Below are 23496 nucleotides of genomic sequence, written 5' to 3' on the forward strand. Positions count from 1 at the left end.
GCCGTTTTTCGTGCAATTTCAATACACCTACGGTCCGGCCATCATGACCCTGATATAATACTTATTTTAGTCAATTAAAATTTACTATGAACACATTTCAAAGGAAAATGAAACTGGTTGAAGATTGCATGGAGCTTTCTACAAATGCTTTGGGAAAGGTTAGACAAAGTGAAGAAACTACATGTACTTTTTTCCTGAGTACTAAAGGATACTTTCATGCTGTTTCATTTCCCTTTTCTTTGCTATTGTTTTTAAATCTGCTTTACTATCAATATTATTGAATAACATACAGCAATCCAAATTATTATCATAGAAAGATCCGTTTTCAGACATGTATTTCCCTTCGTGATTACTCTTTTTTCATTTTCTACCCTGATGGGTAAAAATGGGGAACTGAGATTATGAAACACATTATTCTGTCTCGAAAATATTGAATATGGTGTTGAAAAAGATTCTCTCTAGAAAAGTAACGTGCTTTGATAGCATCTGACTTCCATCATAATGAATGACCATGTAATGGTCATGATAGTATATTCCCCGAAACATGAAGATGAAAATACTTTGTTTATATTGTACGTCATATTGTATTTTATAATTGTGCATCTTCTCTTCACTTAATGAAGTTCATGATTACATCTATTTTGTTTTAGTAAAAATAAATAAGATAAAAATTAAAATCAAATTCACTTTTAAGCTTGGCTTGTTAATTCCTCACATTTCTCTTATTTTCAGCTTACACTAGGTCTTACTTATCAAAATATACATCAAACGACATTTCCAATAAGGCACATAGTCATTGAAATATCATAAAGCCTGATCCTACGTTCTTGAACAAGGCATTAAAGCAGAAGATATTGGAAGACGAATCATTCTAATGACACAAAAGAGAGAGAAAATATATTTCATAAAAAGTACTCCACCCTGCTTGCGCGCACCATTCATCCAAAAGCTCGTCCAAACGAAAGTCCGTTCACACTGGATGAGAATGCATTTAATATAAATGGATATAATAATGTAAAAAATATGATTGAAAGTTCAAAGTTCAACAGCTTCCTCACTGGCCACCCTGTTAGCACCAAATGAATTGAAAAGAACGTCTCGTATCGGCGCATCATCGACTGGTTCGTTGCCTTCGCTTATCGTGTCCGAATCACCTCCGATGTAACTATGATCCCTGACCTCGCTTGCGGTGCCGACTGACGTCCCCAAGACTTTGTAAAGAGGGTTCAACTCCATCTCAATGTCCTCTTCGAGGCTCGGTGAGAGCCCGAAGGCCGAGTCATCCGCCGTGATCGAGCCGCCGTGCCCCGAATCAGGAACGCCATTTTGGTCCTCAACTGGAGAAACTTTGAGAAGTGGTGTAGCGACCGCTAGCGGTGAGACGGAGCGCAGTGCGACGTTTGGCGCGGTTTCGTCTTCATATTCACCATGGTAACCGCTAGAATTGAAAACCCAGCCTCCGCCTATCGGTGTGCCGCCATCTGCATGGTCTCTGCCGCGTGCTAATGAGTTCCTCTGCTCCACTTTCTCATATTTTGAACTGAAGTCTCTGTGCAGACAAACGATATGGAAGAATAGAATAAAAGAAAATAAGAAGAATTAGATTAACATTTGGCATGATGTGAGAACATTAGACTAATAGTTAATAGTTAAGAAAGTCAATTAATCTCTTAGTTTAATGGCAGAGAGTATCAATAGTATAATGACAAGAATATAATTTCTCTCATCTTTGTCACGTCTTTAACGTCTGAAGTAAAAGTTTAGTTGAAATGAATAACAAAAAGACATTGGAACTTTATTCAAGTTTATCTTACATGATGTTAAAATATGCAGTGACTTTATAAGGTCAACAGGTATGAAACACGAAGAAGACAAATAGAAGAAGAAGAAGTAGAAGAAGAAGAAGAAAAAGAAGAAGAAGAAGAAGAAGAATACATACTTCTTTTTAAATTCGTAGTATCGTGCATTTCTCTTTCGTTGTCGTCTTCTATGACAGCATGCGACGATGATGAAGACTAAGATGAGGAGAACGAGACACGAACCCGCTGTAGCACCAGCGATGATGATCAGGCGAAGGAATGATTCTGAAGAAGAATAAAAAATGAAAAAAAGTCTTATGACCATCTGTCCGAGTATTGAACAAAAATGTAACTCATCATTATTGAGTGGTCCATTCACAAACACAAATAATGACAACGAATATGTCAAATTCCTATATGCCTACACTGGGCTGATGGAGGAAATTATGTTTATGAAATATACAACAAGTTGATGGCGATATATAACGTCTCGTGTAGACAGCTTCTTAAGAGTGTTTAAGATTGTGTTACTAAAAAAAAAAAAAGGGGGGGGGGGGTGTTTTGTGTGATAAATTTGAGTCGTAACTAATGATATCCCGAATATCTGTTGTCGAAGAAGGCGACTCTCTCATTTCAATATTGAAATAGAAAATACCCGACCGTTAAATTTACCTTATACAGTTCACTAAATTATTCATACCCTAACCAAGTTTTGTATATTTAACAAATATGTGAACATTTGAGTTGTTCCGATTTATTTTTCCCGGAGAATGTCCCTAACCCAACCAGTCTACTTTCCATTCTTCAGGCGCGAAAAAGAAAAATATTTTATATATTTATATTACCAGGGGTATGAATAATGCAGTTGTTAACTATAGTTTCATGGTATAGCAATCATCTTTAGAGCTCAATATCCATGATACCAGTTTTCCCTTTAAATCAAAACGCTCTATTTTTCCATGCGACCTTTCTGCACTTGACAGTATTTTGATGACCTCTTGACCCCGCTTGTCAAGTTCACCTTCCTAGTTAACGTCCCAAGGCTAGTCTGACTACCAGCCGTCAAATTTGAATATCTAAATATAGGTTACATGTAATATTTATACGGTGTATTGATAGTTATATAGCGCATCACTTATGTCTCTGTTTAAGCAAATACAAACATACATGAAGACATTCGAATATAGCAAATAAATCATATGTTGTATCCGGAATATGAACATCTCATAGTAGAAAGTGATGCACATACAGAAGCCTACACTGTGGAACAGACTACGATTTATGCCTATAATTGGAGGAGTACATGCACTCTTGACTTCAGTCCTCTTTTTTTCGACTTTATTGGGTTTTTTGTTGTTGCATGTTTGAGCATAAAATAATTTCTTAAGATGAAATCATTGTTTTCAGCAACTACACGAAGGGGGTATTTTCACAAAAAGCATGGTATGTAATAGACAGGTTTACTAACATATTCAAATTTATGGATGTTTCTTTCCCGGGGACCTAGTGACGAGGTATTCCATTAACATGTTAGTAATTAATTAACTACAATACTTGGAATCCAGTCTGCACACTTTACTTGATGCTATGTCGGGATAGCCTCAGACAAGCTTTCAGGTTGCCAAGAACAACCTTTGTTTAAACAGTATGCATAATATATGAACATGCTAGTAGCTAGACCGGTCCATTCCCTCTGAAAACAATTATTATGTATCACAACAAAAATATTTAAACAAATTCGGGGGCTACTTTTTTAAGCTTGCTTGCATGAAAATAACAGTCTTTAATTTGTTTTGCATTGAACTCTATTCACAATTTTTTTTTCTTTCTTTTTTTTTTTTTTTTTTTTTTTGGGGGGGGGGGGGGGGGCTCTTTTATGACTTTTGGGGGCTTATTCTCCTCCGAGCCCACGTGTATTTTCTCCCTAGTAATGTATCAAGTTGATATGTTATGTGTACAGTAGATTTGAGTGAGAAAAATGAACGTGAACTCGAACTTGAACTTTCACGATACTAATTGGATCCCAGGTAATACGTTGCCCCCGATAAACATTACGTAAAATGAAGATAGGTTATGGAAGGTTTGACCATTAGACTGACCCCTTAGCATTCCATAGAGATTTGCTTACTCGGCTGATATTTTGACGACTGCAATCAAAGATGAGTGTTACTGAAATTGATATCATGTTGATATTACAACAGTACTCGTCCTCAGCTTAATGCGTTACCAGAAAAATTATCAATGCATTACCAACGGGATGTTATCGTTCGAAAGAGCTCACTAAGAAAAAGATTAGGATAGATCTTTGAATGAGAAGTCCACGATGATTTTAAGTTGATTTAAATAGGAGCGGAAATATGGGAGGGAATGGTTTGTGAAAGTTTGAGCAAAAACCCATTGAACATGTATTATATTTTTAATAAAATTGTGATAAATCAAATATAAATTACGAGCTCATCTCCCATTTGCCAGGTACTAAAAAACTTCAAACAAATATATATTTTCTCTTAAGAAAATTTCCATTAAACATTCACCCTAAATATAATTATAGCAAATCTGTTTTCAAACTGTCACTAATTTGTTTCTTAAAACCAAGACAATAAATAACATTATCAAGATGGACTTCCCCTTCAACGCTTTTGATGCTTTAAACTGTATTCAATAATTCAACAGAGTTCAGTTAAACAAGATACTGACTGACAACTAAAAATGTCGTAGATGTCAAAATAAATTTATAGAGAGAGAGAGAGCACACTACTTGCCTGCTAGTATTACATATCAATACATTTTACATCACAACAATTCCTCATCAACATCGGATTCAATCTCAGAATCAATTTCCGGTCTTCCCTAAACACCCGGCCCTGTTATTGCATTTCGCTGACCCTCCTTTTATATTGCTGAGCCAATATCTTGGCAGTTTATCATCTCCACACATATTGGTTTATGGGAGACGCCGTTAGAACCAGCGTCACGTCACGGCACTCTTCCCGCCTTAAATGCGCAATAAATCATAAACGGAATTGTAAAGACTCTTAGGAATCAAAGATGTGTTATGTGGATGGGATGGCGCATCTAGACCAGGACATCGGGAGGGGTAAAACATAGTTGCAGTGCCCCATGTAGTTCAGTAAGCAAACTGCATTTTAAGAGCCCATCTCTGCCCATCTCTGCTTTAGGTATCGCTCCTTTGTGATTTTTTTTTTGTTTTTGTTTTTTTGTTGGGGGGGGGGGGTTCTTTTGCGAATGTGCCTATATTCCATGCAGTTCCATATGCATCTCACACTTGACTTACGACTGATTCCTAACCTCGCTGCCAACTACATGAAGATACAACGTGGTTTATCTTTTATTTTTCTTAGTCGGAAATCTTTCGGGAGGGGCAAATTACCCCCTTGCCCCCTTTACCCCTTCTGATAGGCAAATGTGTGGAGATCTGCTATAGCCATCATGCATTGGTGTATTTTTGGCGTCTGGATCAGCTGTCACATTGGGCATAGCGCAGATTCCATACATCATAATTCTCTAAGCATACCCCCATACCACCACCAGGGCCCGGGTGCACATCCGCCCGGTTTGTATTTCACCTTGGCAGGCAAGAAGGGAGTTTAATTGGTTGCCAAGTTTATGTGATGGTGCTATGTAGGTGGATGGAGCTTTGAATGAATATTTGTGAGATGCTTTTTTACTCAAATTCACAGCAGCTGAAGGGATGAGGGGGGGGGGTGATTAAAGTAATTTTGTTTCAAAGTACAAAGAAAGAGAGTGAATGGAGAAGGATAAAAAGTATGTAGGTGAATGGAGATTTGAATGAATATTTGTGAGATGTTTTTTTTACTCAAATTCACAGCAGCTGAAAGGATGAGGGGGGGGGGGGGGGCTGATAAAAATAATTTTGTTTCAAAGTACAAACAAAGAAAGAGAGTGGGGTGGAGAAGGATACAAGGGAGACATTGATATTGGAGCAGAGATGGAGAACAAATAGAGACAGAAGAGAGATAGGGTAGTGGAGGAGACGAAGGAACGTATAGGGAGGGAGAGAGGGAGAGAGAGAAAGAGAGGGAGAGAGAGAGGGCGAGGGAGAGAGAGAAGGCGAGAGAGAGAGAGAGAGAGGGAGGGAGGGAGAGCAAGAGAGAGAGAGTGGAAGAGAGAGGAGAAGGTTGGGGTTAGAATGTTCTTTAAAGCCTAATCTCGAAACAATGCAATCCGATTTGCTTTTTCTTTCACTAAGCTAATCGAGTCGACTCTTCATCAATGACACAATGTAAGCCTAGTTGATGACATGGGGCAATCTATTAAGGGTCATCTTATGTGTTAGACAGAGAAATGTAGAGGGTGAGACAGGGTTGGGAAAAAGACGGGTACAGAAACATGAGAAATGAATTCGGAAAGGATGTAAGAGAGCGAGAAAGGACAAAGGAGATGGGATGGGAAGAGGGGGAAGGGGAAGAGGGGGAAGGGGAAGAGGGGGTGGAGGGGGGGGGGGGGGGGGGAGTTTGATGAGAGATGATGACAAGAAGGTATTTCATTGATTATATATTTGGTTTGGTCTAGGCCATCCTCAGTCTGTGTTATGACATGATGGCACCCGATGCAAACACGGTACCCACCCCTATGGTGCACAGAGATAAAGGATGACGATGTATTGTCCATTAAATAATATCTATATCTGCATTATTACATTCACATTCAGGATACTTACACCTACTATACGAGCATAAAGAGAGTGAGTGCTAGAGAGAGAGGGAAGAGGATTGAGAAGAAGAAGAATAAGTAGAAGAAACAGAACAAGGAGAAGAAGAATAAAAGAAGAAAAAGAACAAGGAGAAGAAGAAGAAAAGAAGAAAAAGAACAAGAAGAACAAGAAAAGGAGAGGAAGAAGAATGAGAACAAGAAGAGGAGAGGAAGAAGAATGAGAACAAGAAGAGAAGAGGAAGAAGAATGAGAACAAGAAGAGGAGAGGAAGAAGAATGAGAACAAGAAGAGGAGAGGAAGAAGGAGAATGGGAAGAAAGAGAGGGAGAGAGAGAGAGAGAAAGAGAAAGAGATAGAGGGGGTGGGTGGCAGTGATTGGGAGGGGGTTGTGTAAGGATGGGGGTGCAGGGCGTATAGGATACAGGAAAGGTGAGGGGGCAAAGAACAATATTTACGAGGATGGAATATTTTATAAGCCAATGCTTTCTACAGTTACTATTATTGATTCATTTTAATCGAAAACATACTCACATTCGTGAAACTAAATATCAAAATGGAAATAATAACTGCAAACCGAGTTCACGAGGGCATTAGAACCCCGGGTCTCGCACGAAAACAGGAAAAGGAAGAGGATTGAATAAGCACGTTTATTTATGTACATATAATAATAAAATAATGAAAGCGGTGAAAGGACAAAATATCGAAAAATCGAAAATAGCCAGCTTACCTGTGAAAATGCCCTCATCATCGCTAACTGCCGTAATGACATCATCATATGTTGGATTAATACCGTCAGTGACGGGTTCGTATGTAACCAAATCATCTGTAGCCGTCGTCATTAACATCGTTTCGTTGTTCGTTACGCCCATACTGCTTAACGAAGTCGGCTGAATAGTTTCCATCGCATCTGATGAATTTAAAATCGACGGTGCAGATGATATCGATGTCGTTAAGTCTTTTTCGACGATGGACGTCGAGATCAGCGATGTCGCATTGGATTCGTCGATCAGGGGCCCCGTCGTTGGAAGATCGGTGTTAAGACCTTGCGGAGTGTTGGAATCGTTTTGTGCTTGATTTGTTGATAATTCCGTAAAAGGTACTTCGGTCAAGTTAGCAGTATCAGTTTGTGGCAACGTTGCAACAGACGACGATGTCGCAGACGCAGTCGTGTTTGTTGACGATGGAGGTTCTTGTGACGGTGGTGGCGTCAATGTGGAAAGCACAGTCACAATAACAGTTGATATCGAAGTGAACGACACTGGTGGTTGCGTTACACTGTCTGCTGTAGTAAGGTCTGTGCGTAGGCCCACACCGCCGTCTGAGAATGGGACTGATGATTGTGCGTAGCTTGATGACGAAATCACTGCAGAAATGAAATGACCAAAAGATAAAGCAAACAAGTTATTAATATGCTGAGTGATATAATAAATTGGCAACATCGCTCAGAAAACATTGTACCAGCACTTTTCATGAAATAAAGCAAATAAAAAAATAATTAAATCTGATTAAGACACAAGACATCAAATTTGGCGTGAAGATAACTATGATAAATAGCAACACCTTTATTGTAAATACACTTATACTATAGTCGTTTATCTTGTTAATGCACTCTTTGGTGTCCTTTCCTCGACATGTCAAATTCTGCAGAGACAAAAAGAGAGCAAGACGATATTTTTATCCACGTCGATTGTCAAATGCAGGCAGGCTAACTTGACACTTTAGCTTATTGTTTTTATCATCACCTTCAAGGCAAAATCCCTCTCGAAGTCAAACCTTTTTCTCCGTCAACATCCAATTTTCTCCATGCACGAATTGGAAAGCTGAGGTAAGGTTTCAGGTGAACTGATCTGCAGGAATAATCTCCTCTACCACCCGCAAATAAACTCAACTTGACCGATGACCGCTAATACGTGTAAATATCCACTTTAGGCATTGATCTGTCGTCGCCCGGTTACCATGGAAACCAGCAACAAAACGGGTTAAGGTCGCCTGTCAAATAGTTCATGAAGTATGTCGATGAGCCAGACATTTCAGCATACCTCACAACTCCATAGGTTTACACAGGGAGGTATTTTAAACGTAGTGCATTTTGTGAGGTATTGTCTTGCTTTGAATTTGATAGGAGTTCAGGCGAATTAGGAAATATTAAGATATGGGGTAATTTAACTTACGCAAGGAGAGACTGTTTTAAAGTTTAAACCTCAGAAACAGAGCGCACAAGCACTACGGCATTGTGAAGTTGAAAAAGGTTCCACTAAATAAGAACTAAACATGTATTTTTATTACTGTAATATGCACCTGTCGCATTCGTATTAGACACCTTGACATGAATTGTTTTCAGCCTGTTAAATGCTCTTAACATATTTTCTATTCTTTTCTCTCTCTCTCTCTGTCTGTCTCTCTCTCTCTCTCTCTCTGTCTCTCTCTCTCTCTCTCTCTCTCTCTCTCTCTCTCTCTCTCTGTCTCTCTCTCTGTCTCTGTGTCTATCTCTGTGTGTCTCTCTCTCTCTCTTAGAACATTATTATTTTTCATGGGATCAAGGGCTGACTATATATATGAAAAGAGATTTAACAAAATTATAAAGTTAAATCGTTAGGTTCCGTCCTAGTTCATCAGGATTATCCAGAGGACACACAAGCCCGACTCAAATGTCCCTTGAAAGTTCAAATACCGAGAATACCGGGTGCGCATTTTTAATTGATTACAAAAGGAAGTAGATTTGTACTGCACGTCCTATCATAATAAGTCAACAACAAACAAATCATCAATTTTGCGCAAACTTGCTCCTCACCTTAAAAAAATTCAAATTGATATAATATCACTTTGATGATTTAACATGGTCTCTGAATTTATCTATTCATTCTATTATTTGGTTTTGGTGAAAGGGGAGGGGGAGGGGGTCTCGGATGGTGGGTCCACATGAATACAATCAAGCAACCAATCCTTCATTTAAACCATCCCGTCTGGGGTGATGAATATTATTTACTATGTCTATATTTCTTCACTTTGCTAAGCGCTCTTCGGGCACAGTACATCGACATAATGATCTCAAAGTTATAACAAAGCAATGAATACAATGTGCCCCTGAACACTCTCCCCGGCAAATTACTCCCTAGTACAAGTAAACTCAGATACAATGTTGCCCATAGAAGAGGATTTTTGTTTGTTTAACCTCTTTTCATGAAATGTTTGTAACAATATAATAAGATATATTCTTGATAGATAAAGTTTACATCTTCTCTGAGCTATATTAATGTATCTCACTGAGATTGATAAAAAAAAAGTTGAGAAGATGTAAACTTTTCCCATCAAGAATTAATTATATATATATATATATATTACAATCATTTCGAGGTACAAAATACAATTCTAACTTTATACGCAACAGTTTATATGAGGTTAGTTGTTTTAGGGAGTAATCTTCAGGGACAGGGGTTAGGGCCAATTTTTATTTATTGTGACGTCAAAATGAGTAAAAATTATGGAGAATAAATCATATTCTCATAATAATTTCATGAAAAGAGTTAAAGAAAAATTATTCCAACGTACGCCATTGTAGGTACCCCTGGAAAACCACCCATCCTATGATTACAACTTGGCGACATCCCCCAGACAATTCCCCCAGACTATAGGCTAATAGGGAAAAAAAATAAAATCTGGTATGAACGCTATCCAAACGTTCCACAAACAATCCTTGAAGTTTTATCGAAACTGACAACATCATTTTTCGATTCGTGTTCAGCGACGAAATTCACAAATTGGTGTTAGTTTTCTGTATCTACATGCTTGTTTTTTCTACTTGCATGTTCTTTTTCCTTCGGTCGGCTTTTTATTCTCCTGGGAAATATTCTGCTCAAGGGAATGGAAAACGAAAATAAAGAAATGAACTTGGAGAAAGGAAATTCCCATTAAAATCAGTGAACGAAGAGAAGATAACATGAAGAGGGTCGGACATTATTGTGATGAAAACTTGCGCTCGAGCGCGATATTTAAAAAAAAAAAAAAAAAAAAAAAAAAAAAAAATTGAAATTGATAATATACAGTTTAGCATGCACATCGAATCCTGCCACATACACTGTTTCATATTCCTTACGTCATTATCATAATTACTAAATATTACGTTAAGAAGATTGGTTATGGTTCTGTTTACTACCCACATAGTCGTTACTAAGATTATTTTTAAGATATGAATGTGTTAGCAAATCAAATAATACCAAGCTGGAAGAATTGTTGAATATACTTTAATTGTTAGCCTATGTTATATTTAACTCAATCATTGAGTTATTAATGTAATTATGTATTGAAATTATTGAAATAAAAACCTCGCTTGAGGATAAGAGAAGAAGAAAAAAAAATCATAATTACTCAGTATTTTTAATTGACATGATATAATTCATTCATAATCATTATACAATAAGCGTTGTTAACGGTGTTGGCTATTCAGCTTATTTATGCTCACAACGCTTTGGTTCATTTTCTTTAATATTTCATGAAAAATTTAATATTATATTCCCTATCATTGTCTAAAGCTTAAGTTGATGAGACGTGGTCAATGACTTTTGAAGTCATTTTACCGGACGTACATGTATCAAATAACTTCCGGTTCATCTCAAATGTTCCTTCCGCCCTTTAGAAGGTGTCTTTAAATATGAAAGAAATGAGGAAAACAAGTGGGATTCCCCGCCCAGGCACTCCACATGAAGGATTCAACTATATCCTTCGCCTTTATTTCCTCAAAGAAGTCATGATAGTAATATCATAGGTCGTTTCGACTCTTTAGAGAAGGAAATCACGTCACTTGACAATAATCAATAAGTTAATGGTTAACACTTTGTAAAATGATAGTTGTGATAGCCGTTGTGCACAGACGAATGCGTTTCCCCCTCAATGGCAAGGGGATATCATAATACTTATCTCCTTATTGCATAGACAGTCATGTCTAGTATATAGTTAGCACAATAAACATAAGGAGGACGGTTTTATTGATATCATGACCCCCCCCCCCCCCCCCCCCCACTTCCCTTTAGTAGGTTTCGCTGTCTAGTGCTAGTGGTAAACAATGCACAATCAATAGAGATATTCCAAACACAAAAAGAAGGGTCATGAGGGATGTGAATTTTTTTAAATTCTACCACCTCATTTGGTATGTTCTCTTGAAAATGTTCTAAATTTCATTTGCGCCATGGCACTTGTAAATACACTGTTGGTCATAATGATGGAATATTTATTTTTACCCCAGTTTAGGGAAGGATTTGAAAAAATTATTTATTTCTAATAGATCTAGATAATGGCATACATTCTCAGATTTTATTGAATATTAATTTGCGAGTGTTTGTTTTTGCGTGACTGCTAAATCATATGTGTGCTACTATGCTAATCAGCTAGGGAACCTACGTCCTTAAATCATAATTGACAGTAATGAGGATTAATGCCTCACAAAAGGGCACTAATATATAGCTGATCGACACGATTTTTATCCTGGGGCCTCACAGTAACAAGGCCATTGCTTAGCCCCTGAATCATGACTTTACGCAGTGTTTGCTAGGGTACGCGGCCCCTTCCACAAATCCCCCCAAACGAAGAAAATGCAATAAATTGTCAAAAATTCATTGCATTTCCCCCCGGCCCCCAACAGGAAAAATTCCTCTATGTGGCCATGCCTTGAACCATAATGCACGGCCCTACCGAATATTATTTTCTGTTGGGGGCCGGGGGGAAATGCAATGAATTTTTGACAATTTATTGCATTTTCTTCGTTTTGGGGGATTTGTGGAAGGGGCCGCGTACCCTAGCAAACACTGCGTACAGTCATGATTCAGGGGCTAAGCAATGGCCTCGTTACTGTGAGGCCCCAGGATAAAAATCGTGTCGATCAGCTATATATTAGTGCCCTTTTGTGAGGCACTAATCCTCATTACTGTCAATTATGACTTAAGGACGTAGGTCCCTTATCTGATTAGCATAGAAGAACACATATGATTAAGCAGTCACGCAAAACAAACACTCGCAAATTAATATTCAATAAAATCTGAGAATGTATGCCATTATCTAGATCTATTAGAAATAAATAATTTTTTCAAATCCTTCCCTAAACTGGGGTAAAAATAAATATTCCATCATTATGACCAACAGTGTACATCAAAGTGTGCTCGCTTAAAATTTGTGTTTCGTGTCCCCATATTCGGGAACAAAATGAATGTAATGAATATGAAGATACATGTATATACCCGCATTTCCATACGAGTTGGTGAGGTCACTGTTCTACTATAGACCCCCCCCCCCCCCGAAGCCAACATGACGACTGAGAGGTACAGTAATGTGATGCGTGTTATCTATCCGACTAATGAGTAGAATGCACATATCTAATGATGACCTCATCACCGTAGATGGTGTGAGAAGACACAGTAAATGGTACGAGGAGACTCAGCTGGAGACGAGGATGCTCACAAGACGACGCCCTTAAACAAAGTCGAGATGATAAGAGCCATTCAGCTTGCATTACATCCAAAGTATTAGAAAAGATAAAACAGTTTGTGTAAACCTATCCACAACCTATTAGTGGGAAAATATTAGTATAGGTGTAGTTAACTAGGTCATCGCAGTGGGCCTTGATGGGTGTTCGTTTCTTCCTGTGCACTTGACTTGTATCGCAGTTGTTTCGGGTACTTTAATCTAAAACTGGTCCATTGTATTGGTTTTCCAAATCACTAATACAAAAACAATATGTCCAAAGTAGAAAATTGAACACAGTATTGTGCGCGGCTGGCCCACTCAATTACACGTGTATTTGTTAACATGACTACTTTCCTTAGAGTCCAGATAATTAAAATGAAATTGAAAGTACCTACAGAACTACATACATTTAGAAGAAAAAGAAACACCGAGACGTACAGTTACACCACCCCCCCCCCCTCCCCCTGAGGTTGTTCAACCTTGGTGGGTGTATGTTGCAACCTTTGTCAGGTAAATTGTTTCCTGGTATTTTCAAAAAATTCCTTAACTAGTATCTCTCAGTATTATTGCACTCACTTGCCTGTCATTCTCACGCAACACGTTTGCAAAGAAAGTTCTACCATACTATCCAAAGTAATATTACAAAGAAATCAGATTGAAAGCGAAAAAGAAAGTAGCCATGTCATCGACTGGCATGTCAATCAGATTGCAATAAGATTCTCCATAAAACCAAGGAGGTTTTTAGACCCTAATAAAAAAAAAGAATTTCAAAGTTTCAAAGAAAAATACTAACAATAATCATTGGTTACTCATCTCAGACCGCACAAGTCAGTTTATCGTGTTTTATACCAGCTCACCGTCCCGTGTAACATGCAGTCCTCAAAATCTACGGAATTCATGGTATTTCACCTAAATACGATTTCATGGTATCTCACCTAAATAGTATATTTACAATGATTGGTATAAAAGCAAAATATGTCATTGAAAAGGGAGAGAAAAGAATCGTGTAACGCAAGGCCTGACTGGCCTCCTGATGAAAGACTTGTGTCTGATTGGCAATAGGATTTTCCGGAAGAGCGCCTGCGTGTGCCCTGATAATCGCAGAAAAGGAAAGGAAGACATTGAAAGAAAAAAAATCATGTATTTCCGAAATATATATATACAATATATTTCCTGACTATATATATACATCAGAAGACATCGCAAAAGTAAATCAACCAGATCATTGTGAATATTGACGCTTTCAAAATAACACGTGTCGATGCCAATAGCTTCTTTTAAAACTTATCGGTCTGACATGTATTAGTTGATTCATAAAAAAGTACAATCTCATTCAAACTCTACGTTAAACTAGCTACTTTTTATCATTACTAGGGTTTGGGTTATGGCATCAAAAGCGTTCGGATAGCTATATTTTTAAATAATAAAGAAAGAAGTGATTTAGTATTTTGAAAGGGGATGTAGGTGAATTTTGTTTAATCGTGATGTTACCCATTCTACGAAACTCAAGCTAAATCACAATGGAATCGTGTAAAACATGCATGACCAGTCGTTTATCTTACCGTGCTTGAGTAATATCTTAACTAGCCACTTGTCGTTTCGTGCTTGACCTAATTAATTCCACTTAAATCAGGAAAAGTGGAGAGAAAGTTATACATTTTACCAGGAAAGAAATCCTTACGGTTCCTCGATTTTTTTTAAACGTGATTGATATAAAAGTACTGTATTATTCTTACCCCATAGAGCTTATCGCTTTAGTTTCGATAATAACACAAAATCCGATTTGTATTTTGTAATGCAGTAAAAACTGCTCAAGGATTCGGAACGAATTGCATTACCTCACAAGTTTCAATATACATCATAACATACTAATGTGAGCATTATACCACACCCAACTCGAGCCCAGGGCCAGGTATGTGACTTTATAGAAAGATTGTGGAAATAATAAAGGAGCAAGGATCAATATATAAGCATAGATGGGAGAGAGAGAGAGAGAGAGAGAGAGAGAGAGAGAGAGAGAGAGAGAAAACTGGCTGGCAGACAAGCAAGTTTTACCATACTTTTAGCCATACTAATAAGCATTAAAGACCGTCAATACTACTGGGCCAGAAGGGATTAGACCACCCAGCCAGATCACTGACAGGTGGCTATCTCATCAACTCAGCTCTCAATTAACATAAGAAAAAGAGGATCATAGGGGACCAACAGGCACCGATTGGGGAAGTTTTCTATATAGAGGGAGCAAGTAGCTACAAGTATGGACAAATGGGGCTTTAAGTCACACCAGATTCGAGCTCATGGCCAGTTATGTGACTCTACAAAAAAATATTATGGAAATAATAAAGGAGCGAGCATCAATATACAATCACAGTTTGGAGAAAGAGAGAGAGAGAGAGAAAGAGAAAGAGAGAGAGAGAGGGAAAGAGGAATAGAGAGAGAGAGAGAGAGAGAGAGAGAGACAGACAGAGGGGGGAGACAGGGGGATGGGGGGGGGGGGCAAATTGCGTTCATAAATATAAAACTACCAGACAGAAATGCAATATCTTGGCAAAATCACCTTCCCCCCCCCCCCCCCCCTCCTCCTCGCTCACTTCTTCTTCCTTTTTCTCATCTTAGGCCCTATGTTATTTTGTTTATTTATGTATTCATTCATTTATTTATCTAATATTTTGCTCCCAATGGCTGTTCAAGTGTGCAGTATTCTATAAACTTTGTGTCCATTACATTACCAGGTGCACTTTCAATATTGGTTATAATTAAATTTGAAAGTTTCATTATCAATGGTATATTGTCTGATCAAAGCTTTGGAAGGCATATCAACGCAGAGTCATGAGGTATACTATGGTGCTGCAGTACTCGATGTATTCGGTAGCGCATTGCACGCAAAGCCTTCTACTTCCCCGATTATTATATTATCGTCATGAAGAGAAATTACCGGAAACAATATAATTTAGTTTTACCGTACTTTTCTATTTCTCGTTTGCATGGACCCCCGTCCATTCATGTATATGCGGACCTCTATAAACCTGAAAGGCTAATAAATGAACACCAACATTGGCATTGAGTTTAGGGCTCGGTGTCAAAACCAGTGCACTCAAATCTGTACCCTTCAGCACGTTGTCAAGGCAACTATTGTTGGCAGATTTATCACAAAATTAAGTTGAGGAGACATGGAGTGAGCTGAACAATCGAACCACTGGTTCAATTCTACACGGTTCTCACGACTCCCTAGTCTGGCTCCAAAGTCAAACTTTATTTATTTTATTCCGGATGAAAATATGCGTTTTCATAAAATCAACAACAGTTTGTTAATGTTTAAATCAATTCATTGCCTGGTAGATAAGACGTTGAATTAATGCATTTCCCATGGCTCCAAATTAAAAACGAATAATCTTGATCACGAAAATGACTGCTTTTTAATGTAGACAGCTAAGACATGGTAACGAATGATATAAGCCCATTCTGTGAGTAAGACTACATTTTGAGGCTGTTTCTACAGCTGCAGTCCATTCAAGATCAGAACACTGTAAATTCTTTGTGGAGAAATGGCGCTAAAATCCCCCATTGATTGCATCAAGAGCCAAACCTCTTGTGTAAATACTTCAGAACCTTAAGAATTTCCATCCCGAAGTTATGAAAATTGATCAAATAAACACCTTGGAAATTTAAAATTTCACCTTGATATTATTGCCAAGTGGTATAATAAAGCAAAAGTACACAAAGGGTGATTGTTCCCGAATAATTGATCTTTAAGTAGATTATCTCAACTGAAGGTAACATTTCTGAAATAATTATGAACAATCTAGGGAGTGGGCAAAACAATTATATTATTTCATAAAATGTTCAAATAAGAGTACGTTGACGCATTAGTAAAGTAATCTTATCCCAGAAAATTGAAACCATTACCGTCATGTTGATTTAAAGAGAAGGTTGAGTTCTGGGTGAGGTGAAAATTCTTTCTTTTTGTTTATGTTAGTGTGAGGTAGTATCATAGAAAGAAATATCTCCTGCTATTCGAAATATGACAAGTATCAGCTAAATGTTGTGGATCACAAATTTCATCTTTGTGTAGTCCAATATACACATTTCAGTGTAGAGTTCAGTGACACTTATATAGACTGAGCCAATTTCTTATCATTTATTGATGATTCCAAAACCTCACAGTTTATATACATCAATACTTATGTGATAGGCCTGGGTGATCAACGTTTCCAATCACTTCCACGCAGTTTCTTTCACAGAACACAACTTTATCTTCAAGCCTATTAGGAATTTCCAGGCTCTTCTAATGTGGCCTGAACACGAGTTTAATCCAGGCCAGTCAAGAGAAAAAGGGATTAAAAACTACCATTAAAAGCCGATATTATTTGGATAGCTTTATAGAAAGAAAGAGGACTGTGTTAACTTGAGCTTGATTTCAGAATGATAAAGCGGGTATTGAGGATTGGGAATCAAAATATTTAGGCCACCCTCGTTTCGTGTTACAGCTTAAACTGAAAGCGATATGGAATTTGCAGCATTGCATATTTTAAGGGGTTTAGCTTGAAGGCTTCTAGCTAGTAAGGACATAATTGAAAAACCATTGATAATATCAACCAAATAAATCGGATTATTCCTGATAAAATAGTTATGTGGATTTATTGTTGAAGGTAGCACAACCGTTCTTAAAAATTGTAAGAAGATTTGTATCTATTGTTTACAGCGTAAATGACATCAAACAATACAGAGAGAGAAAATTCTTTAAAATGAATCAATTCATTTGATAATCTATCCCTCCTAGGACACAAATTATTCAAATTGATTCAGTACAACATTGTGCAATGGCAGACAAAATTGGTCAAGGATTACGAGTATTGCAATGCAGTTACATGGATAGATAATGATACACTAAACAAACCCGAGTAAAGGAATCATAATCTGCACTTTATCCAAGAAATAGTCATTCTCTCTCTCTCTCTCTCTCTCTCTCTCTCTCTCTCTCTCTCTCTAATCTGTCGTTTTTCTTAACCTCCCAGTGTATTTCTCCCTATCAGTATAATGCCTATATATACAAGTAAGTTACTCCAAAAAGTTTAGATGTGAATTATGTCGAGTAGCATGTCTCTCCATGATTCCACCTATTCCAATTATCCAATGAAACAGAACTCTGATAGTCGTGAGAAAGTACCTGTTCTACTCTACCTGCAGTCAACAACATATTTGATTCCACAACATAGTATAGTATGACCAAATAGAACTTGAACTCCAAAAGCATTTGGAATAGCAAACTATTTATCGGTGGAAGTTTTTAAAAGTTATTTGAAATATGAGACTCAAACAATGGAGAATATTTGTGTAGTTTAGAAACCCTTGCAGAAATACATTATTTATATTTTCTTGGTATGAAGCAGAATATGATATATCATTATCAACTTCAAAATTCATAACATACCATTTCGTATCATTTGACAAGAACGTTCTAGGGTATCCGAAAGGATTTCGACTGATAAATGTTAATGCCTTTAAATACTTCTAGTCCATCGATGTGTCTTTCACAGGAAAATATTCCTGGAGCAATTTTGGTCAAACATCTAGAAATGCCTCAAAATGTAAAATACTATTTAGAAAATGGAAATCAACTCGTTCTCTCGCTTTCAATCTCTCTCTCTCTCTCTCTCTCTCTCTCTCTCCGACTCCCTTTATAGTGAAATCCACTTTGAAGCGTGGATTTCCACTCCATAATAAGGTGATCCTTAATAACGACTTCTAAAATAGTGTATTCCCACTCGTCTACATATAGATCTATAGAAAATCGTCATGGTGAAAATATAGGAAATTACAAGAAAACGGTAATTTCTAATCCCATGAGGGCTAATTTGTGAAGGAACGGAGGTGCCAAAACGGGGGCGGGAGCGTGGGGTGCTGGAAGTTAGATGTTTGTTCACCTGGTAATGTACGATTGCGTGACAACTGGACGCAAATTAAAATACGTTTACAACGATCGATCCAGGGACATTGGGAAAGAATTTCTTTTTAAACGGAACTTCCAAAATAACTGAAGTTCCAATTGTCAACATGCAGATAACGTCAGACCAACTTTGATATCATGCCTTTTCCTGAACGTCTTGCCCTTTGGCGCGTTGGCGTGATAAAATGCAACTTACCATACTAGACAAACATGGCACAGGACCAATCGCCGACTTTCTGCAGGAAGGACACTAATACTATTTATTGTAGGTGTTTTTAATGTCCTTTTAGAGGTGAGGCGATGCAATTTCGTTATCAGACATCAACAGTACAATCAACTCCGAATTGAACTTCAGAATGTCATCTAGATTAACATGACTTTTGTAAGATGTATCAACGAATTTTACGCTGACAAAATAAGATGGGCTCCTCTACAAATCACAGCGTACTGATGCTACTGAGCGACTCAAAGTATGTCGATTTGCGATTATGTGACGTCACTAAGTCACAACTTCTATCGTCTGTTTAAAGCCAGAAGGGCGTTACCTCCACAACGCTGAGATCCTACGCTCAGGTTAACGTGCGTTCAGTGAGACACTATGATGAAATTGCTGTAGTATTTACCCTATCACTTCGTGTGGTGCAAGCGTGGACCTATAAATGGTACACAACTAACAACATGGAACAGAGAATGAGCCTGGGAAGGCCTCGATATTAGAGTCGAGATGAAAACTTACGATGGAGGCAAGTGCTGTACCTGAAGAGAGTGACAACGAAATGAAAACAGAGAGGCAAGTGCTGTAATGGGAGCTGAGATGCGACTGGGATCAAGATGAAGAGCCAGGGCTCAAGAGAAGAATGCATGCCATGCCTGAAATAACCGCACGTTTCTTCTTCTGTTGATAAGACACCATGAAAAAGACTACGCGACGTGCCACTGGCTCCCTCCTATAGAAGTCAGGCATATGAGGTCATAGAGGTCCCTGCCAGTGTATTAAATCACCTCTATTGAGTATTGGAGCAGAATATTGCTTTATTCACCCAAGAGGTCCCCTGACCTAATAGAACTCCACGATGGAATGTATGTGATATTCATAAATGGCAGTGATGTTACAATAATTTGGGAAAAGAAAACAAATAGAGCCTACTGCCCCCCCCCCTTTCTCTCTCCCTCTCTTTCTCTCTCTCTCTCTCTCTCTCTCCCGTCTCATTTAATTTACCTCCTTTTTTAACCCCATCTTCCCATTTTTCAAATTCGCATTGGAAGTTAAACACTCGAATGACACTATCTAATATGATATTTGGACCAGAGACACGGGTCCATGCATGAATCAACTGAAAACTGGCAGAAGTTGACTTCATTAAGAACTGATCAAGTGGAAATGGAAATCATCGAACTATGATTTTCATATTTATTTGACATTGACTAAATACGGCACTTTGGTATTAAATCGGATTAGGATACCCATAAAATGCAAGGTTTATTAGACAGGTGCGCCCCAAAAATATTTTAAAGAGTGGAAGCCCAAAATGAGCACAGATTCCAGCGGTACGGGTCCATTTATCGTATCAATCTGTTTAATTAAAATGGGGAGTTCTAGCTCCTTGAGCGCCCCCCCCCCCCATCCCACCCTAATCGGGCACTGTTAGGGTAGATACAACATTTAGGCCTGGGAACATATCATAATGAATGCACCTGTGAAGGACTTGAGATGCGCTGAGATGAGTTGCGAATTGTATTTTTTCTAGGTCATAAAAAAACACGAGCACATATATTGTTCGGCACAGTTGGACCCCCACAATGGACGTGAATAGAATACTGAAAGCATCTCTTCAAACAGAGTACAATATCACACCTAAACAATACAGAGAGAACCATGTATGCGAGCAGTGTAATAACACCATGATATAATGGCCGTATTATCATAATATCATGTCTTTATTAAGTCATACATTACAAGGTTTTGGGCCTTGAGGTCTCTGTAGGTCTTTGTATTTGGTTTAGGTAGACAATGATATATATTTTAAAATGTAGAGACAATATCGCTCGGATAACGATTTATAAAAAAGAAGAAAAACTATAAATGAGCGCTAAACGTTCCTGTAAACCTTCATATCATACCGACCAATATACTAACCTGAAATATGTATCCATCTATTCCATTTTTCTATTTAAACTATTATTTCCCCCACCCCCACCCCCCTGCCCATCACCCTGCCCCCTCTCTGCCCTCTCCCCATCTCTCTCTCTCTTCTCTTCCCTTCTCTTTTTTCTCTCTATCTCTCTCTCTCTCTGTCTCCCTCCCTCCCTCCCTATCTCTCTCTCTCTCACTCTCTCTCTCTCTCTCTCTCTCTCTCTCTCTCTCTATCTCCCTCTCTCCCTCCCTCCCTCCCTACATGATTCATCTACTACTTGCATCTAAATTACATGTATGACTAATAATCATACTCAGGTATTGCCCTGATCGAATTCCAGGTCCAAAGTATACTCTGATGATAACAAATTGAAAGTAAATAGACTCATGTTTATAACATTTATATGCACATATTAAAACAAATCCTACATAGGTGGTTGGTTTTAACCCTGAAAACATCCACAGTTTAGTCAGCACGTTATATCCGCCCTTGGCCTTCACCCCCTATACATACCTTCATGTTATTTTCAGCTGGACCTTTGCCAAGAACACAAATAGGTTCATCTCCAGAAATATGGCATCGATATTACCGTATTTAGAATAAAATTTCCTTGATAAACTGATCAGAAATGTTGTGGAATGGGAAAAAAATATAACGGAAGGGAAGTGATCTCATTAACATTATGTATAATTTCCAACTAACATTGAAATCATTATCAGTTTTTTCTTCTTCTGAAGGATGTTTTTACATTGTTTCATTTCTGCATTCTCACTGTCTGCCCCCACCTACACCCCCCCCCTAATTCTCTCTCCTTCTCTCTCCTTCTCCTTCCGTCCTTCCTTGCCCACCTTCACCAGCATTTGAACGCGATTTTTAGTATGACGATTCTACATAATACAGGTCAACAATAACTTTTAAAGGTACCACTAACCCACAACATTCGATCAAAAACTTAATCTAAACCATTCAAAATGAGTAGGCCTAATAAAGACTAATCTGAAATCTGAATCTGAATCTGAATTTCCATTCACTAGTTTATAAAGATATGTTTAAATGCAGTTTTATACAAAAGAGTCCCAAGACAGTGCTGGAATCGCGGGCAACAAGAAAACCCCTGGGGAAAACTATTCCTGAAGATTATCGGAAAATATAGATTAATAATTTCGTGTGGCCATAGATCAGGGTCGAAGGTATGGAACCACGCTAGGTTAGGTCAAGACGATGCTGTGTGGATGCTAGCGTACACAATTGCCAAAAGGGGAGAAACTAACATGGTCATAAATACTATTTGCCCGGTTGCCATGGCATGGTAATATATTGTATAATTTGGAAAGATTAAAGGGAACGGGTACTAATAACAAAAGGGAAAGAGTACAGAGGTACGGAAGTCTAGAGATTTGAGATACAGAGACAGAGAGAGAGAGAGAGAGAGAGAGGGGGGGGGGGGAGAAAGAGAAAGTGGGATAAAGAGGTTCAGATCTTGTTCAAAAAGAAAACTGAAAGAGAAAGAAACAGAGTAAGATGGAATATTGGAGGAACACAGAGAGAGATAGACAGCCAGACTAAAAGATATTAGAGAGGTACAGGGGCGCAGAGTCATGAAATCGAGTTTGCTGTACCTTGGTTATTTCCCCTACTATTACAAATGTAAATTTCCTTTTTTTTCTAAAAGTATGGCTTAAAGTTTAAATATGTGCGCTTTTGGCTGGTAGACAATTGTCAATTTGTCTACAAATAATTTTGGTGGAGAGGGGGATCACAAACACACAAACCCACAAACCACACCCATCGTTCGGTCGAGGATGAGGGAGGGGTGTGGATATGTGCCCCCCCCCCCCCATCCCCATACCCCAAACCCACATCACCTGTTTTTACACATTTAAAATTGTGTTAACTTTGCTTTCTTCCAAAAACATTTTAATAGTATTCATGTTTATTAATCTTCATCTACATTGTGTATATTGGTTTATTTATTACAACGGCTGCTTCTTATACACCCCCTTTCGAATATTATTATGTTGCGGCCTACATCCGAACGGCATCCATGCACACATATCAGGTGAAACAGGTGTCGGTGTCTTCAACTTCTTTGCAGGTGATGACGGTCACCGTCTGTCTTCAAATCACTCCAAGTTAACGGATATTAGCTTTGATAGGTTGCCATATTTAGATGATCAGATTGTAAGAGGACGGTAAGGAAAAAAATGGAAAGGTACGATTGAGAAGGAAACGGGATTGTTTATTTTGTAATGCACGTGAGTTGGGAATGGGGGAGGGGAGGGGGAGGGGAGGGGATGAAAGGTGTATGCCTGGCCCGGGGTTCCGGCGAGAGGGATGGGTCAATCCTCCTTTAATCATGGTGTGGAGTCAGCTTGTGGTAGTGAGGCAAAAGGATGTGAAATGGATTTTTTAATGAAGGTAAAAGCTAGAAATCAAAGAGACTTGGAACTGTTAATCCTTTAACAATC

General features: G+C 38.3%; 2 protein-coding genes across 2 annotated transcripts in view; both read right to left on the reverse strand.

Moving 5' to 3' along the window:
• Positions 1 to 7593, reverse strand: part of LOC115929468 — an 8668-nt gene extending 1075 nt beyond the window's left edge. The window contains exons 1-3 of the mRNA XM_030998449.1: positions 7221 to 7593; positions 1940 to 2084; positions 1 to 1549 (exon numbers count right to left, since the gene is read on the reverse strand). The exon at positions 1 to 1549 is cut by the window's left edge and continues 1075 nt beyond it. Coding sequence (XP_030854309.1) covers positions 1036 to 1549; positions 1940 to 2084; positions 7221 to 7395 — 834 coding nt within the window. The 5' untranslated portion in view covers positions 7396 to 7593 and the 3' untranslated portion in view covers positions 1 to 1035. The remainder of the gene's footprint in view (positions 1550 to 1939; positions 2085 to 7220) is intronic.
• Positions 7500 to 23496, reverse strand: part of LOC105445435 — a 30314-nt gene continuing 14317 nt past the window's right edge. The window contains exons 2-3 of the mRNA XM_011680975.2: positions 7594 to 7856; positions 7500 to 7562 (exon numbers count right to left, since the gene is read on the reverse strand). Of these exons, the coding sequence (XP_011679277.2) occupies positions 7500 to 7562; positions 7594 to 7856 (326 nt within the window). The remainder of the gene's footprint in view (positions 7563 to 7593; positions 7857 to 23496) is intronic.

Source organism: Strongylocentrotus purpuratus, unplaced genomic scaffold (assembly GCF_000002235.5).
Source record: "Strongylocentrotus purpuratus isolate Spur 01 unplaced genomic scaffold, Spur_5.0 spur5_contig_860, whole genome shotgun sequence".
Taxonomy (NCBI): Eukaryota; Metazoa; Echinodermata; class Echinoidea; order Camarodonta; family Strongylocentrotidae; genus Strongylocentrotus; species Strongylocentrotus purpuratus.